The following is an 18749-nucleotide window of genomic DNA, read 5'->3' as shown; positions in this document are numbered from 1 at the left end:
GCCCGTGGGCCTCGCCACTACACATCGTCCCTAAACCGAGTGGCGGGTGGCGACCGTGTGGTGACTACCGCCGCCTTAACGACGCCACTACGCCCGACTGCTTCCCTGTTCCACACATTCAGGACTTCTCAGCCCACCTGGCGGGCAAAATCCTGTTCTCCAAGGTCGACCTGGTGCGCGGGTATCACCAGATTCCCGTGCACCCCTCAGACGTTCCCAAGACGGCTGTAATCACTCCGTTTGGACTGTTCGAGTTTCTGAGGATGCCGTTTGGTCTTAAAAACGCGGCACAATCTTTCCAGCGTTTAATGGATTCTGTGCTCAGGGACTTGCCATTTGTGTTTGTCTATTTGGATGACATCCTCGTCGCCAGCTCCTCGGAGGATGAACATCTGATGTACCTCCGCGACCTCTTCGCAAGACTTGAGCAGCATGGCCTGATCATCAACCCGGCGAAGTGTGTTTTCGGGGTGCCCTCTATCCAGTTCCTCGGGCACCTCATAGACAAGAACGGCACCGCCCCCCTTCCGGCAAAGGTGGAGGCCGCCTCTGCTTTTCCCCGACCTCGCTCGGCTCGGGGCCTCCGGGAGTTCCTGGGGATGGTGACTTTCTACCACCAGTTCATCCGCCGGGCGGCCCACATCATGCGCCCGCTCTATGAGGCTCTTAAAGACAAGGCCCCCAACCGGGACGTTGAATGGACGGCCGAGAGGATGGAAGCCTTCGAGGCTACGAAGGCCGCGCTGAGTCGTGCCGCTATGCTGGCCCACCCGACCCACGGGGCCCCTGTCGCTCTCACTACCGATGCATCGGACTACGCTGTTGGAGCCGTATTCGAACAGTGGGTCGGCGGCGCCTGGCAACCGCATGCCTTTTTCAGCCGTGAGCTGGTCCCCAGGGAGCGCAAATACAGCACGTTCGATAGAGAGCTCCTCGGCTTCTGGCTGGCGATCCGCCACTTCCGATCCCTATTGGAAGGCCGTGAGTTCACGGCATATGTGGACCATAAACCCCTCACTTTTGCCATGTCCAAGGTGGCCGAGCCGTGGTCCGCCCGCCAGCAACGCCAACTGTCGTTCATCTCTGAGTACACTACGGACATCCAACACATCGCCGGCAAATCCAATGTGGTCGCGGACTGCCTCTCCAGGGCGATCGTTGGCACTGTGTATCTGGGTCTCGACTACTCCCGCATGAGCGCAGACCAGGCCTCGGACCACGGGGTGCAGGCCCTCAAGACTTCTGACACGGGTTTGCGCCTGGAGGAAGTCGCGGTTGGTGACTCGGGCGTCAGGTTGCTGTGCGACCTCTCGGCTGACCAGCCTCGGCCGCTGTTCCCTGCAAACTGGCGAAGAGCTGTTTTCGAGGCGGCCCACAACCTCTCCCACCCCGGAAGAAAACCGTCCGTGAGGCTGGTGGCCCAGAAGTTCGTGTGGCGCGGTCTCAAAAAAGATGTGCAGGCCTGGGTCGACTCGTGCGTGGCCTGTCAGCGGGCTATGGTGCATCGCCACACAAAAGCCCCCTTGGAGCCTTTCGCTGTCCCCGAGAGGAGGTTTGACCACGTCAACATCGACTTGGTAGGTCCACTTCCTCCCTCGCACGGATTCACCTACTTGCTCACCATGGTGGACAGGACGACCCGCTGGCCCAAAGCCGTTCCCCTCTCCGCAACAACGTCGTCAGACGTGGCCCTCAGTTTACCTCTGAACTCTGGAACGCAGTCGCTGAGAGTTTGGGGGTCAAGCTGCACCGCACTACCGCCTATCACCCCCAGGCGAACGGTCTTTGTCAGCGGTTCCACCGCTCCATGAAAGCAGCCCTGCGTGCCAGCTTGACGGACGGCAACTGGTTGGATAAGCTCCCGTGGGTCATGCTCGGCCTCAGGTGCGCCCCCAAGGAGGACCTGTTGTCCTCATCCGCCGAACTCGTCTACGGCCAGCCACTGCGGGTCCCCGGCGAATTCATCCCGGACGCCACAGCGCCCTGGTCTGCAGCCAGGCAATGGTCCTCCCTGCTGGAGGCCGCAAAAGGGTTCGCGCCGGTTCCCACGTCTCAACATGGCACCCCAGCTGCCCGGCTGCCCCGTCACCTGCGCTCTGCGGATTTTGTGTTTGTTCGTCATGACGCCCACCGTGGACCTCTCCGCCCCCCATACGACGGGCCGTTCAGGGTCCTGGAGCACGGGGATAAGAGCCTGCTCGTGGACATTGGCGGCAGACCCGAGACTGTTTCCGTGGACAGGGTCAAACCCGCGCACCTGGACATTGCCCAGCATTTGGGGTTGGCCCTCCCCCCACGCCGGGGTCGTCCCCCTTTGCCCTGTGCCCCTGCGCCTGCCGGGGTGCCCTTGACCCCGCCTGAGCCCTTGTCCCGTGACTCAATGGACAGTGCGGCCCCGCCCCCCCTCTGCCCCTACAGTGCACACCCGCCGGGGTCGGGTCATCATCCCTCCACGGCACAAGGATTTTGACTATGGGTGAATTCTGGGGGGGCTTGTGTGGTGTTTACATAATTCACCCGCGGGACCTCGAATTGGGGTGCGGGTTTCCGCACGGACTGTTTTTCTTGTTGCGCTTCCGGAGTAAAGGTTAACAGAGTTCCCGCCGTTATGCGAGTAATGTTTTGATGTCGAACAATAAAGCAAGTTCTGTTCCTGTGTCCGACACTCCGCCTCCGACTCCTTTTCTCCGGCGCTACACAGGTAACATAGTGGTCAGGGTAACACTCCCCTCTGCAGGACACAATGAGTAAGGGTGCTTATAACACTATGACATTTAACATAAAATTTGGTGACGCATGATCATAGTAATGATTGATAAATAGTGATGATGACGATTATTATTTTTATATAATATATGATAATTATTATTAGGGGGAACAGTGGTGAAGCTGGAGAGTGTTGGCCTCACAGTTCTGAAGACCAAGAATCGAATCCCAGGCTTGCCTGTGTGGAATTTGCATGTTCTCACCACGCCCGTGTGGCTTTTCTTCGTGTGCTCCGATATTCTCTTACATCCCCCAAAACAAAAACTTAATTGCCCATAGGTGTAAATTTGAGTGTACATTGTTGGTTTGGTTGTTTATATGTTCCCTGTGACTGGCTGGCAACCAATTCAGGGTTTACTCTTGCCCGAATATTGCTTTGTTAGGCCCCAGCACTCCTGCGACCCTTGTGAGGATAAGTGTCTCAGAAAATGGATGGATGACTCACTACCATAGTGTGTGTTATTGTTGGACTCCTGTGTTCTAGCTTCTTGTGGAAGTTGCTCTTCACGTGCTGTTTGTGTGTCTGCTACTGCTCGTTGTGCTGGTCCTCTTCTTGTTGGCAGTGCGTCTGTGGCTGAACAGCAAAAGGAACAGTCGACATGCAAGGACAGGACATCACGTCGTGGCTTTCTTCCACCCCTACTGCAATGCTGGTGGTGGTGGAGAGAGGGTGCTCTGGTGTGCAATCAGGGCTCTGCAGCAAAGGTACAGTTGACCTATTCTGCTGGTTTCATTCGTAGGGTTAAGTTAACAGTGTGTGCGTGTGTTCCACATCCCCTACGTAGATACTCAGACATTGACACGTGTGTTTCTGCCCATGAGATTGTGGATGGAGCATGGCGCAGATTCAACATCGTGCTTCCCCGGCCAATTCACTTTGTTTCTGAGGCTCCCGATTTTTGGTGGAAGCAAGCCTGTTTCCTCACTTCACCCTGCTTGGGCAAAGCATTGGCTCCATGTTCTTGGGATTGGAAGGCCTCACAGAATTTGTCCCTGACATTTACTTTGACTTCAACGGGTTACGCTTTCACGCTTCTCCTTTTCCGCTACCTGGGAGGATGCAGCGTATGCGCTTACGTCCACTACCCCACGATCAGCACAGACATGGTGTCGGTGGTTCGAGAAAGAAACAACAGGTATGCTTTTATGTACTTGACGCAGTACTTGATGAGGTGATCACCCTAATTCTGAACTCTTCTCATTGCAGGTTCAACAAAGCAGGTTACATTTCTGACAACTGTTCCTGAGCGCCTTTAAGGTGCTGTACTACTGCCTGTTTGCCGTGCTGTATGGCATGGCCGGCACCTGCAGTCATCTTGTCATGGTCAACTCCTCCTGGACACTTGAACACATCCTGTCACTGTAGCACACCTCCGACCGCACCAGTGTGGTCTACCCGCCCTGTGATGTCAGAGCATTCCTGGACATCCCGCTGGAGGAGGACGAGGATAACAAGTGCCACTCGATCGTCTCGATTGGGCAGTTCTGGCCAGAGAAGGACCACAGACTGCAGATCAAAGCTTTCAAGAAGGTGTTGGATTGGTGTGGGGAGGTCGCTGGGGGCAGGGAGACTCTGAAGCTGGCCTGAATTGGTGGATGCAGGAATCAGGAGGACCAAGATAGGGTACTGATGCTGCGGGAGCTGTGCCAGGAGCAGGGCGTGGCGGACAGAGTGGAGTTCAAATTGAATGTACCGTTTGCAGAACTAAAAAGACAGTTGGGCAAGGCCACTATCGGACTGCACACCATGTGGAATGATCAGTTATGAATTGGTAATTGATCACCACTGACGTTTGTTTTCGAGCCTGACTGATGAATCGGCCAATATGTGTTAGCCCTTTTCAAATTGAGTTCAATTCAATTTCAAGAATTGGCAGGTTACACATTAACACATTACAATATAAGACAAAGAACAGTACCATGTTTTTGGAAAGTTTTCCAGCATTTGTGTGACTTTTGGATACACATTGGTCGGCAGGAAACTTTTTAAAAATATTTCGCTGTACATAAGATTTTCAAAGATGACATCCTTTGACATCTGAGAAAAGTGGCAATGGTTTTCATTTTAAAGTCATCACTTAGTGGGAAAGAAAAACAATGGAACAGTAGAAATTGGATTTAATGTTAAAAGGCATTGTTCCATAAAGTTTTGCCGTTAACTTCACTTATGTTGCTTCTATACTGTGTACAATTATGGCATAAATCTTTTGGGTGTGTTTGGACTTGAAAATTCCTTCCTGTTGGAAAGGAAAATATTGAATTTAGGACAAAGTATTTTAAGGAAGTCTAATGTTTTTTTTCTGTATTCCATTTTTTTTTTGTAAATATTAATGGAACTCTAAATTGCCACTAGGTGTGATTGTGAGTCCAGCTGTATTGATGTGCCCTGCGATTGGCTGGCAACCAGTTCAGGATGTACCCCACTGCCTGCATGCCCTGCGACCCTTGTGAGGAAAAGCAGCAAAGAAAATGGATGTCAATGGACCAACAAGTTTAGTCATTTTAAGAAAATTAACTGGCTGATTAAGTAGTTATTTCCCCCAACCCCCTGTCAAATATCAGACAAAACAACAATATCAACAAAAAAACCTCCATATTGGTTGGGTCCTTGTTTTGGTTAAATGTGTTGCTGTCTCTTTCCCTCCCTCACAAAGGTGTTGTGGAGTGCATGGCAGCAGGCAAAGTCATCCTTGCCCACAAGTCCGGTGGTCCAACGCTTGATATCGTGGTCCGTTTCAACGGAGGCCAAACGGGTTTCCTTGCCACTGACGAGGATGGCTTTGCTGAGGCCATCCAGGAAATCCTCAATCTGGCGCAACGCCAGACAGTCAGTGGCACGCTTCTCAGATCAAGAGTTTGAAGTGTCTTTCTTAGCTGCCATGGAATGTCTGATGTGGACGATGATAAGAACTACATGTCCTTCCGAAGTTGGAACGTGCTCGCACTAAACAATGCTAATGCAGGAGTAAAGTCATAATTACAATAAGTCTGAAAAATTGTTCATACAGAAGTAACTGAGCATACCTTCTTGTATTTCAACAACACATTCTTATCCCGATGTGGAAACTCGTTCATTGTGTGCCTTTTGGAATGTTGTAGCCACATATTGCGTGTTGTAAACTTAAACGTGTTTCCAACAAATGCGGAATAAGTCACTGAGGCTCCAAATACTTGACTGCTTTGACTTGAGGGGATCACACTTCTCAGACTTAACTGTATACTGTTGGATGGAATACTTTGCCTAGTACACATTACTTTTTGGGGCCCTTACAGATTGTTAAGCACTTTTAAGTATTGACGAAGAATAATTTGTAGGAATATGAGCTTTCACGGGAATTGTAAATAAACATTCAAGTGCACAATCAATAAGGCTGTACAAAGGTTGAGATCATTTGTGAGAATTTATGGGACACTGTGGGGTGTGTTTGTAAAGGGGGTGTGATTTATAGGCATAGAAATGGAACAGTTAAGCCAAATTCAAGTCACCCATGTGATACTGCTCCAGTCATTCAAGCGAGTTTGCCTCCTATGGCCAGTACTAAGTGGCCACAACAGGCTGTCAGACTGTCAGACAAATTTAGATTTTTTTTTTCTTTTTCTGATCCGAGTAACGGTAGCATTGATTTGAGTGACACTATTATGGCTGAAAATGTTAGAAAAATCTGAAAAATTGAAGAGTCTGCCTTTGGTCAGAGCCATTTAGCGTGATGTGATGTGATTTCTTAAGTTATGTTTTTTATTATTCCATTAATTAATTGGATTACAATTTTTATTCTGTATTGGTTAAGGGTTAACCAAAACCAAATAGACACCCATAAGCACAAATGCTGGAGGCCAACTCACCGTTTTTGAAACTGTGATTAATGTGAACGGCTACTAGCTATACATTTGTCAATTAAAGATTATGCACAGTACAGCTGCAAATAACTAATCGTGACTTAATTTTCCCATAAAGTGATTATGATTGTTACTGGTTTGGTCAAGTACATGCCAGAAAAAAAGGGGGAAATTGTTTTCTACAATAGAAAGATGTTTTCAAAGTTTTTATTCAAATTAAATAAAAAGGATAACCAGTCTGCTTTCATGAATATCTACAAGAATCAGAATATTTGCTGTTGTCATGCTGAAATCCGCTGATTGTTAACTACAAACTGAAACTGACATATTACTGTATATTGAACTGTATCAGGACCCAAAGAACCTCCCCCTGCCCAGCCTCACAGGGTAGCCTGCATCAGAAATGACGAGGTGTACAAAAACAAAAAAACAAGTGGATAAACATTGAAGGCCTCAGGCATCTTGAGAGAAAGGAAGACCACTAGACGGCGGTAATATTTGGCAACAGAACGCAAATGTGTACGTAAAGCGGAATGTGGTTCACACACTAAATACCTATATTATATATAAAATCTTATCGGCATATTTACTTTATTATTCAAAAAGACATAGGTCATAAATATAAAAATTACCTCAGCATCGAGAACACCCTATACATACGACTCAGGACAAATTCAGGTTTGAACATTTATGTTGTGAATTTCTTTATAAGCAAGAACAATCAATTCGTAACAATTTGGGCCCCATGAGTACATCAATAATTTACACACAGCACATTAGCAAATGTAAGATTAAAACAAAAAGTGTGCCAGAACAATGTTGGGCATAGAATAAAGGCATATAGCATCATGAATTGTAAGGGGGCAACCAATACCATTTTAATCCCCCCCATTAGTCACAAGCATCTTTAAAAGAAATTCCAATCTATTTTGTTTTTACTAGTGAAGGAAATATAAATGTCACCCTGACATGTTGGGGCACTGCAAGCACCCTGCTGAAAATGAAGGCATCTCTGCAAACAGTTTGGCCGAAGACTTTCATGGGACCACAAAAAAGACCAGATAAGACCTACCCACCAATATAAGAGCAACATTCAAGTCGTATGACTTCAGTGTTCCGCAGTATGGTTTCATGCACTGTACAGTATTCTGTAGTGTATACAGTACTTCACGTGGACAAATCCAGCCCACTTCCTGGATTGTGATGTGACATGACAGGTGAAACCTCACCCCCACTCCACTGTGCAAGACGTAAAGAATAAGGCCTCCATCTTTGCTGTTGTCACGGGATAAGGCCATTTGGAAAGACACCAAATGAGAATGTTTTTGACCAAACCGCCATTGATTCTAAATAAAAACACTTCAATCATTCATTTAAATATTTTCACACAAAAGCAAACAAGCTCTGTTGCACATACTCCCTCTAACTCGTGTATGGTGTATGTATTTGCTCAACGCAGATTTGTATGTCCCATACACACCAATCACATGCACTCCAATTTAGAGCCTGAACAAGGTACTCCCGCACCCCCACCCCCACCCCCTTTCAAATATGCAGCACTAGAAGAGGACACTTGGTTTGAGTCCAAGACCGATCTAGTCATATTTGCCAAATTCATTTGTAATTTAGTTCAAATGTGTAATGCACAAGATTTGTCATTTTGCATTAGGAACATTTTCTACTCAGCTATGATGATTAGACTACATGCTAAGAGTCTAAATGTTGAGTAAAATCCTGAGCATTTGAGAAATGAACCCTCGTTGACCAAATTCTGAATCAGCTTTTAGATTATACAAAAGCAATTTTGTAGCGTCCCCCCACCCCCTTCCAAAACATTTTTTCAACACTCCCCAGTAAGCTTGGTGGTATCCCCCCGTTTTGGTGGTGCAGGTGGGGGTCCTCGTCGCAGCGTTGCATAGCCTGAGATGTTCCCGGACATGAAGCCATCATTTCCTCCATTGCTCTCCTTTCCCTGTTCAAGCAGCAGCTCAGGGGGTGGTGGCGGGAGCGCCATGTCATCCATAATCCCAGCAGGGTCCATTTTGCCTTGCTTACCCACAGACTTTCGCTTGAGGGTCCGGTTAAGATCTGCAAGGAAGTTGGGCTGGCTTGAGCTTCCCTTCGGTGAGGTGGGTGGAGGGATCTGTGGTGGTGGTGAGAGCGATGGGGGCTCTGGTGTGGTGTTGCTACGGCGCACAAGTGTTGGAGGAGGAGTCTTTTTCAGCGAGCTCTTACCCCAAGTGGAGTTGGTAATAACGGAGACTGGTGGGGGAGGTGGGGGAGGAGGAGGAGGAGGACCTTGAGGCTGAGGGTTCACCACAGCTACTCTTGGAGGTCCACTACTATGACAATCACTCCCAGGAGGAGGTGGAGGTGGGAATAGCTCAGACGGTGGCGGTGGAGGAGGGAAGTAGGCACACTCGGCTGGCGGGGAGGGAAAGTCTCTGCCTGACTGCTTTGCCTGGCTTACTTTGGCCTGAAGACCCAAGGGCAGGTTGGCCAAGTTGAGCTTACCAGGCTTTGGGGGTGCACGGGGTCCCCCTGAGGGATCCTTTGACGGCGATCCAGTTGAAACAGAGGTGGGAGACTGGGAGGATGAAGGGATGCTGCTCTGGGGTGCAAACTTACTGAACAGGTTCCTTCGGGATTCTTCATAGGATGCAGAGGGGTTAGAGTTAATGCTAGAGTCTCTCTGGGAGGTCAGAGGAGGTTTTTTACCTCCTACACAGGAGATGCCAGAGTGTGACATCCTCCCAGGTGATCCCATACTCCCTGGAGGATGGGGAGGGGGCAGTATTGTAGGACAAGAGGCAGGGCCTAATGGACCCAGTGGTGGTGGTGGAGGAGGAGCAGGAAAACCAATGTTGTTGACTTGAACACTGTCCGGAGGGGGTGGGAACTCTGAAGATTGTAGCTGCTGACAGGCAAGAGGGTGCCATTTTGGTTTGGACTTGACTGCAGGTGGGGAGAGAGGAACCTTGGGGTCCTCTGTGTGATTGGATGCCTGGGTTGGAGCCCCAGGAAACTGACTTGCGAGCTGTTTTACCAACGACGAGACAGGAGCCATTACTGTGGAAACGGGTGGGTGCTTAGACAGACTGTGCTGCTTGGGCAGAGTCGGCGGAGGTTGGCTGGAAGTGCAGCCTATCTGGAGAATGAATTGCTTCTTGAGAGGTGCAGGTGGAGGAGGGGGTGCCGGTGGTGGCAGCCCACCCATGGTCGCTGGAGGTGGGGCAGGTGGGAAGGGTGAGACAGGTGACACAGGTTTGGGGGCAGTATGAGGAACAAGTCTTGGGGTAAATGATTTGGGTGGTGCTGGTGGAGGAGGAGGGGGTAGTGGTGGTGGAGTAGGAGCAGGAGGCGGAGAGTCTTCAATTTCTCCGTTTGCGGACAAAAGATCTCGTGGTGGGCTGGGAAACCTCTCTTTCAGTGCATGTTTCAGCCCAATTGGATAAAGTGAATGGCTGATGGCACCCGGTGCTGATGGGGGTGAGGGAGGAGGGGGTGGAAATACTACTCCATTGATCTGTGGAACCAGAGGCAGCGGGATGAAGGCAGTGAGCGCATTTGGACTCGGAGGACCGAACTTCAACGCAGCCATGGCAGAACCAGGGGTTGGCATAGATGGTGGCGGTGGAGGCGGAGGTGGAGGCGGGACATTGGTCCTTGCTGCAATGTGATTCACATTTTGTTTGATCTGCACCTTTGCGCTGGGCAGTGTATGAGATGGGGGAGAGGGCTGGGGATGCATTTTGTGATGACTGCAACCCTGGTTCTGGTTCTGCAGCCTGGTTATGGTACTGAACTTGTACATGTTAAGAGCTGGGGAGTAGTGTGACATGGTTTGGACTGGGGGTGGTGGTGGGGCTGGTGGAGGGGGTGGTGGGTGTTTCTGGGAGGATAGCACATGGCTGTAGTTACTATCGCTGTGTGTTGGCTGTTCGGAGAGTACGACGTAGTTGCTCACTTTGTCCGATGAGTGGTTGTAGTTCGAGTGTGTCTGCTGATCTTGAAGTGACGGTGGTGAAGGCATTTGGCTGTAGTTGTTCACAGAGTGTGTCAGCTGTTGGGGGGGCATTTGGCTGTAGTTGTTCACAGAATTTGGTGGCTGTTGGGGGGGCATGTGGGTGTAGCTGCTTGTGGTGTGCGGCTCCTGGTGTTGCAGTTGTTGCGGAGGCTTTTGCAAGGACTGAGGTGACTGCGGATGGGGCTGACGGACCTGTTGAGGTGATTGTGGCTTAAGGGGCAGGTGCTGCTCAACGGCGTGTGGATCAGGCTCTTGGTGGGGATGAGCCTGAGGGGGGGTTGTAAGGACAGCATGGTCAACTGAATGCTGGCTCTGATGACGGTGACTGTGGGAAGCATGGGGCAAAGTGGCACCTCTGGAAGCCTCCAATCGCATCTGCTTTAACAATAATGTGTGTTAGGCTCAAAAAGCAAACAAGACAGAGAAGCAGTCTTAAAGACCCTTTCAGTCCCTTAACACACTGGCCATTTAAGCTCCCCCCACATTTTACCAGCGAGCTGTTCTGTGTGTAGAGTGCCAATATGAGATGGAGGATTTAAACTAACAGGCCAGGAAGGATAAGAATGTTTAACACCTACAGTAACTGCCCACCCCCTTTGTGTAGAAAACAATTGGCACTATCACACATCTTATCATGAGCTCAGTCTTAAAGTGACAGGCAAATAAATCCAGGCTTTTTTGTTAAACTGGTATTGGACTAATTTACAGAGGATGCAGTGTTAAAGCAGCTTTTGTATGGTCAAACCTTGGTGTTTTCTTCTAATTGTGTGCCTCTCTTCCAAGCTTCAGAGAAAATGGAGCTCACGACACTCTGGGAGCGACCATGAGAGGACCCAGTGTCCACACCACTGTCTGAATGGCCTGAATGGTTAGACTGTGATTCTGGAGGCACAAATAATAAAGGAAACTAGATTTAGCACTTGAAGTAGAAAGGAACTATTTTCGTTAAATTGAAAATGAGCAACCGTGTATGCTTGCAGAACTGGATCCCGATCGAATGCTAGAGGTAGAAAGAGAGGACCAATCGTAGGCTGCCTCTGTTCTTCTCATGGCCTCCTGGTAGTTTACGTAGAGCTGCTTCCCATACTTGACAAACCACAATCCCAGAGAGGTTACTTTTTACATTTCCATTTTGACACAAAATTGATGGACCTTCTTTGTACTAAAACTGGAATTTTGGGGCTTACTTTGGCAATTCTAATTCCATTAACCCACTGGTGCAAGGTCCTGACATCGTCACAGCACAGATATTTAATATATTGTGACTTCTTCTGGATCTGAGGGTGCTGCATGACAAAAACACTTGTTAATGGATTTCTTGTCGTATATAATGCCCGAATAATGAGAGGCACTATAATTAGGTTTACCTTCAAAGCCAGACAGTAGTCAGTAGGAGCTTTATATTTGCAGCGATAGTCTTGCCCGTAATACACATTGACATGGTCTAGTTGCAAGAAGCAAACAAGATCTCTGGATGCCTGCAGAAAAAGGAGATCATTTGATGTTCAGGTGTGATTTATTAAGTCTAATATTGATAGTTACTTAATGATCTTGGAAGTGCTAAAAATAGAACCAATCAGGACAGGTTTTACATTGAGATACCAATCAGGAAACACCAAAGAGCAGCCTCCATGAGTGTGGATTTTGTAAACTAAATTAACTTTCCAGGTATTTTTGAAATGGCGGAACTTAATTCACTGACTTTGCCTTTGCCTTTGGGGACATAGTAGATTCCAGAAGCCCTGAGAAGGAAGTAGCGTTTCTTCCACGACTTTTTCCCATCTTCCTTTAGCCACAAGACACCTTCAATCTCAGGCACAGACACTGAGCCCCCGCAGAAGCACTCCTGAAAACAGATGTTAAAAAGGCAAATTTTTCTCCTTCAGGGATAAAGTAATTAGATGGTAGCCAATCATCCTACCTCTAATAAAGCCTCCTTATTTCTGTCAGCCATTTCTGAAGTTTCCTTACGCCCTAACAAATAGTTCTGTAAGTGATGGACAACATTAGTCAAGGAGATAGAAGGAGGAGGGAGTGTTAAGTCAGAGGCTCACTAAGTCTTATATGAAATTATTCACATTGAGTTGCTTTAGAGCTTTGACCTACTTCTGACTGTCCTGCACAAACATGCTACCTTCCCTTGTTTGCTTTCCAAGCAACGCAAGCACCACCCCGTATGCACACACTATGTGTCCGCGTCTATAACTTGACACATGGGTTTTTTGCGTACAACCAATTTCCTCCCTGCTTGGACAGATGTGGGAGGTCCTGTGATCAGTCACCTGGGGGTTCTTGAAGAGAGCATATTTCTCAATGCGCTCACTGAACATGAGCTTGTTGTGACTGTCCCGCGTCCAGTTCAAGAGATTCTCCACCAAGTTCTCGTGATCCTCAAAAATACGTTCTGACAAAGAGAGGAGAGAAAATGGAGATGCAGCAGTTTTCAAGAGGTTTTGATTTCTTTTCATTATTTATTCACAATGTTGTACAAATAACACATTAGAAGAATTAGGCATTGACCAACTAGGAAGACCCCAATATGTTTTGATGGGGATTTAGGTACAGATTTTTAACAGTACGCATTGAAGATTTTCAAATTATTTTCAAAAATATGTGAATAATCCAGGCATCTTGACCTCAATGAAGTTTTGCACACAGAGTGCTACTGTAAACTTAATGCCCTGCATATGAAGAATTCTTAGCTGCTTACATAGAGCCACAAACCATACTCATATTCCCCTCCTCAAGAATTTAAATTTGATGGAATTCACTTACCCATTTGTAGCTCAGTAATGGTTTCTACCAGCGACCAGTCGGAGCTGTAGCCACAATGAGACTTGTCCAGCAGGCTGTCCAGCACCTGCCTGACTGTTTGCCTCTCATCTACCATCATGGTTTTGGAACTCTCATCTGACATGTGCACCCTGATCACCAGCTGGGAAGGTGGACAAGGAGATGAAGACAAATGATGGTATATTGCTTGAGCAACTTCTCATCAGTTTATATCCATGTGACCTAGATACTAAACCCAGCGGAGTGCAGTGGATCATAGGGTTATGAAGTTTGTGGCAAATACTTTTGTACATAAGTATTAATGGGTCACTGTGTGACCACTAAAAAACAACTTCCAGTAATCTGGTTTTGCATCTAAATCGCACCAAGTCAAGATTAAACCCAACTGAACTCGATGAGGACGTGCCAAATCCAGCCTTGAACAGCTCAAACCTTGTTTGAAACTGATCAAAGTCCTCACGTGCTTGACCTTTCCATCTCCTTTCACTATTCTCGGCATCCAATCAAAAATTCAAAATAAACTTTGATAAATGACAATGCTATGAAAGCTGCAGACATGGAGATTGAGTCTGACTTAACATTTGGCGCAGGATATAAAGGTACTATTAAATTCATTTTTTTGTCAAACCACTAAACCAGAAATAATGTGAATTCTCAACCCACCTCAGAGGAATGGCAAAAGTAGAAATAAAATTGATGAAACGCAGACTACTGCAGTAATAAGCTTTTCTACTGCTGCCTGACATAGAAGCAGCTCATTCATTGACGAAACAGTGGAAGAATAAAATTAATTTCAAATAAATGGCATTTTTAGATGGAGGCATGCACCCTATCTCTCTTTGCGACCTCTTGCAGATGCACTCTCACAATCAAATGCTGCAATGACCTACTTTCCAGGCTGTGAATGAAGTTCACAAAGAAATGCGGCATGCAGAGTCTATGACAGGACAACCATATCGATATGAATCAGACACGCTTCTGATGGTGAGGCGAAGTCAGGAAGTGACACACTGAGGAAGGAGGCTCTTACCTTTTTGACCTGCGCCTCTTTGATTTTCTCCAGGGCCACTCGGATCTTCTCTGCCTTCTGCTTAGCAGCATGCTCTTCCTGAATGGTTCAAACAGGAGTGTGGTCAATAGACTTGGCATTCATGCACAATGGAATGAAGGGTCTTCGTAACCTTGCGCCATCCTCACCACTTCAGTGAATATCTAATACAGTACTAAGAGGGAGACAGTGCAATCTTCATTAAATCGTTATGACCCTTCCACTGAAATGCAACAAGCCTTGGATGTAACGGATCAAAGAAAATGTAAGGATACTTTTTTTTTTTTTTAACTCACCTGCCCTCGCCAACAAGATGCCATCACCTCCATTGTCCGGGATGCAAACAAAATGCGTCTTTGTGGTACAAGTCAATAATTGATCAGAAAAACCCTGTAAAGCCAAATCTCATCGACTGCAACATCGGCCTGTTGTGACATCAAATATGGTGCTTTATTAATCGCCTATGGTTCCCCTCTAGATTCTTACAGAGCTGCAGGAGCTCCCTTTGATCCCTGATATGAAGAAAAGCCAACAATACGAGGGGATCCTAGAGAGTGCCACAAGCTTCAGATGACCGTGGAATCAGTTCAAAAAGCCTCTTTACCCTCCAGTCACAGATAATTTTGCGACAAACTTGCAAATGCACATCTAAAAAACAAAATTGGGCCATACATCTTCCATGGTGTGATGTGAGCAGATGTGATTCACGAAAAGTGCCCACGAAATGAACAACTTGACTCTAAACATGAGGATACCCCTCCCCCTTCACTCACTCTCAATCTCTCTCTCTCTCTCTCTTTTCAAAGCAAGGGATACCCACAAAATAGGAGAATGGCTGTTCTGCCAACCCATTGAGCTCAATTTCCTTGACTGTTTCACTTTCAACCAATGGGGCCACGGGAGTGGGATACTGTGACCACGATTAACCTCAGCACTAATACACAAAGACAAGGATGGAGAATTTGGGTAAAGTATTGAATATTTGAAGTAGTGTGTGTGCATGTTAATCGGAGGCCAACTAAGGACTCCGCCTCAAGCCTCTTACCTCCTTGACCCAGACTACTGATCACACATGACTGGCTCTAGCACTGTTTGGCTGACACGTCCTGTGCAGCGGTAGGCTTTTAGTCACCCTTTAGTGTGTGAAACAAGGTCACGAGGGTTGTGCAGGTTCGCCAGAGACACTAAGTTTACTCCACCTCACGTTTCCTTTAGTCTTCCATTGTTCTCTTGGCTGCAGCGCTATCTCGCTCTTACACACACGGTCACACATAAATACACATCTTTTCGGCATGCACACAATTGAGACCAGTTTCAGCAGTACAGCAATACAACATAATTTGTCATTGAGTCACACCAAGTCTACATGACTCAATTTATCCTTATGCTCAATTTTGAGATCATCCACACACTCATACAAAAACACTCCAGTGGATATGATGACGGGAAAGACCTCATTGCAATTGTACAATATGGGTAACCGTTATGTCTACATTTAACTATGACCACTTTGCAGATTAGCTGATAAAGAGCTCCCATAATTTCTCACAAAGAACTCTTGAACAAGACATTGAACCTGTGTGAAACTCAAGGCCAGATCTGGCCCACCATGCAATTTTTCTATGGCCATCATTATTCTGGAAAGTTGCATTGCACTGTGTATGTAACTGACAAAGACGTGTGGAATTAGTAGTTTGTAGTATTATTATTGTATTAGTAGTTTCATTTCTAATCACAAAAATGCCATGGCTAATCACTGATGATTGGTGCACCTCTGTTGAACATTAGTACAGTCCGCTATGCAAGTGAAAGGTGATTTTGATGTAGGTATCGTTGTGAAAACTACGAGGCGTGTGACGAGCAGAGCAGCAGAAAGGGTGAGCGATAACTCATTATAGGTGAGACAAAAAACAAGCAAATACTTAAGAGGAATTCACCTTGGTCAGGAGGTGAGAAGGCTTTCCAGCTATACTTTTCAGAATAAGTGAGGTTTCTTGGTCCAAATAGGAGTGCTTGAGGTGAGAAGAATAAAACATAGCAACAGAGAGGAAAAGAAAAATAAAGAAGTAAATTTCTGATCATTCTTGGAGGGTTAATTATTGTGATATACTATTCATGAATAGTTGGAGATGTTCAGTTGAAATTTCAGCATGAACCTAAAATACACCAATACCTTTCTAGGAGAATTTAAGTTGACCTCTAGAATTTTTAATGGACATGTCCAACTGTATAACATGTCAGTAGTTTTTACATGACTTGCTGTTCTCTCACAACAGATTTGAACCATGGAGAGACCAATAGATTTCCTAGGAATTCCACTTCAGTGCCTTTCTGTATGTCTGTTGCAACCTGCAGATGCAACTCTATGACACAATGTTCAGTGGCCATTTCTCTCTAAGAAAATCGTGTTTGAGGCCCTGCAATGGTGAGATACCAATATATACCAATTCCAATTAAATCAGGAAATGTACCGGGAGATGCACCTCCTGTGAACTTTGCCGTTCAGCTCCTTACTGTAGAACAAGTTGTACAAAAATTTGAACAATTATAGGTTACAGATATGGACTCAAAGGTTTAGAGAAGGTCAAAGTAAGTACACCTATAAAAGGTTTCTGTAAATATTAGGCTCATCCGGAAATTTCACCAGAAAGCCAATAATCTTTAGCATTTTGTGAGTAGTGTATTTTGCTATGAAGTGTTGAAGTGAGAGTAAACTTTAATTAATGAAAACAGAGCACTTCTAGTTACAGTATTAGCTGTGGTAAAGAAGCACTGATTGCGAAGAGCACAACAGATGTACTGCGCTTATCAAATTTATTACATCATCCAAGACCTCATTTCTGTGTACTACCACCAGTTTAACATTTTGATGTAACATAACATTCCATCATTAAAACATTTTTCTTTTTCAGGAATGCAAGTAAATAACTATACATACACAGGGGCTGAAAAAAAGTCTCATATGTCACTATTTTTCCACATTGAAAATACTTCCAAAGGTACTATTGACGTGCAGATTTTGGCAGATGTTGGCAACAACAAGTAATCCATAAGCACAATGAAAGGAGAAAAATCAGATCAGAAATTAATTTGTGCGTAAAAATGCGAGAAAATATATTTAACCTATGAAGAATGGGACATGCAAAAAGGCATGGAAAGCCAAGACAACATCTAAAATCAATCAATAGTCAAAGAGAAATCCAGCCTGTTGTCATTGCAAAAGAAAATCAGATGGTTTAATCCTAAATATGGCTTACAAAAAGGTCTTATTGCCAAGGTGCGACTCAAAAAAACTCATTATCGGTAAGAGATTGTCTCAAGACATCGGAAACTGTTTCAAAACATAACGATGGCTTTGTTTACAGGCGCACAGCTAACCCACTGAACACTCCAGTGAGCATGGTTGGGGCCATAATACGGAAGTGGAAAGACAATCATGGCACCAGAAATTTGCCTCGATCAGGTACTCCTCTGAAAGATTTCTGACAGAGGAGTGCAAAGAATAATCAGAAGAGTTGTCCAAGAGCCAAGTACATCTCAGCAGGATAATAATCCGAAACATACTGCTAAGGAAACTCTGAACTGGTTTCAAAGAATAAAGCTGCTAAAATGGACCAGGCAATCACCCGACTTGAATCCAATTGAAAATCTATGCAAAAAATTGAAAAGGAAGTTCCATAATAGAAGCTAATGGAACCTTCAAGATCTGAAGACTGCTTGTGCGGCGGAATGTATCTTTGGAAATATATTTAGTGAGAAAAATGGTAATGTTAAATACTTGCTTCAGGTGCTGTCTATACAGGCAAGTGATTTTCTTCAAGAATTTCATGTGTACATCAGTAAATTTTTAAATTAATGGAAAACTAATTTTATTTTATCTTTAGTTTAAAACCTATAAACACATTTGGTGATTGTACTGGATAATACATTTGTTAAGCGATTTATTTGTGTACAAGCCATACCAAACAATATTCTTAGGCAGAATCAAGTTAATGTGCTCGCATGCACACACACACACACACACACACACACACCACACACACACACACATACATACATACATACATGCATACAAACACACACATGCACTTACAGTGGCCCGATCCACTTCACCCTCTTGTGGGGTGAAATCAAGGTGCCGCCTGGCCGTTTTACCATTGGCCCACCGCAGTTTGACATGCTGGAAATGTGCATGTGAATGGGTGAAGACAGAAAAAAATGATGCAAACATTTATGAACATGTGCAAAGTTGGCTTGGATGTTACTTCACCGAATGAA

The 18749-nt window shown here is 45.9% G+C and overlaps 1 protein-coding gene across 12 annotated transcripts in view; it reads right to left on the bottom strand.

Moving 5' to 3' along the window:
* Positions 1–7276: 7276 nt before the first annotated feature.
* raph1b (Ras association (RalGDS/AF-6) and pleckstrin homology domains 1b) overlaps positions 7277–18749 on the bottom strand; it is a 38840-nt gene continuing 27367 nt past the window's right edge. For 9 of the 12 annotated variants that reach the window (XM_061803898.1, XM_061803845.1, XM_061803836.1 and 6 more), the window contains 12 exons: positions 18565–18651; positions 16409–16483; positions 14454–14531; positions 13406–13565; positions 12913–13034; positions 12552–12617; positions 12333–12476; positions 11998–12108; positions 11818–11916; positions 11596–11716; positions 11376–11512; positions 7277–11005 (listed from right to left, as the gene is read on the bottom strand). In XM_061803898.1, coding sequence (XP_061659882.1) covers positions 8444–11005; positions 11376–11512; positions 11596–11716; positions 11818–11916; positions 11998–12108; positions 12333–12476; positions 12552–12617; positions 12913–13034; positions 13406–13565; positions 14454–14531; positions 16409–16483; positions 18565–18651 — 3762 coding nt within the window. In that variant the 3' untranslated portion in view covers positions 7277–8443. The remainder of the gene's footprint in view (positions 11006–11375; positions 11513–11595; positions 11717–11817; positions 11917–11997; positions 12109–12332; positions 12477–12551; positions 12618–12912; positions 13035–13405; positions 13566–14453; positions 14532–16408; positions 16484–18564; positions 18652–18749) is intronic. The other 3 variants (XM_061803918.1, XM_061803925.1, XM_061803932.1) reach the window with 3 other exon arrangements.

Source organism: Syngnathoides biaculeatus, chromosome 2 (assembly GCF_019802595.1).
Source record: "Syngnathoides biaculeatus isolate LvHL_M chromosome 2, ASM1980259v1, whole genome shotgun sequence".
NCBI lineage: Eukaryota > Metazoa > Chordata > Actinopteri > Syngnathiformes > Syngnathidae > Syngnathoides > Syngnathoides biaculeatus.
Note: the sequence above shows the minus strand (reverse complement) of the source record. Positions and strands in the feature narration are given on the sequence as shown.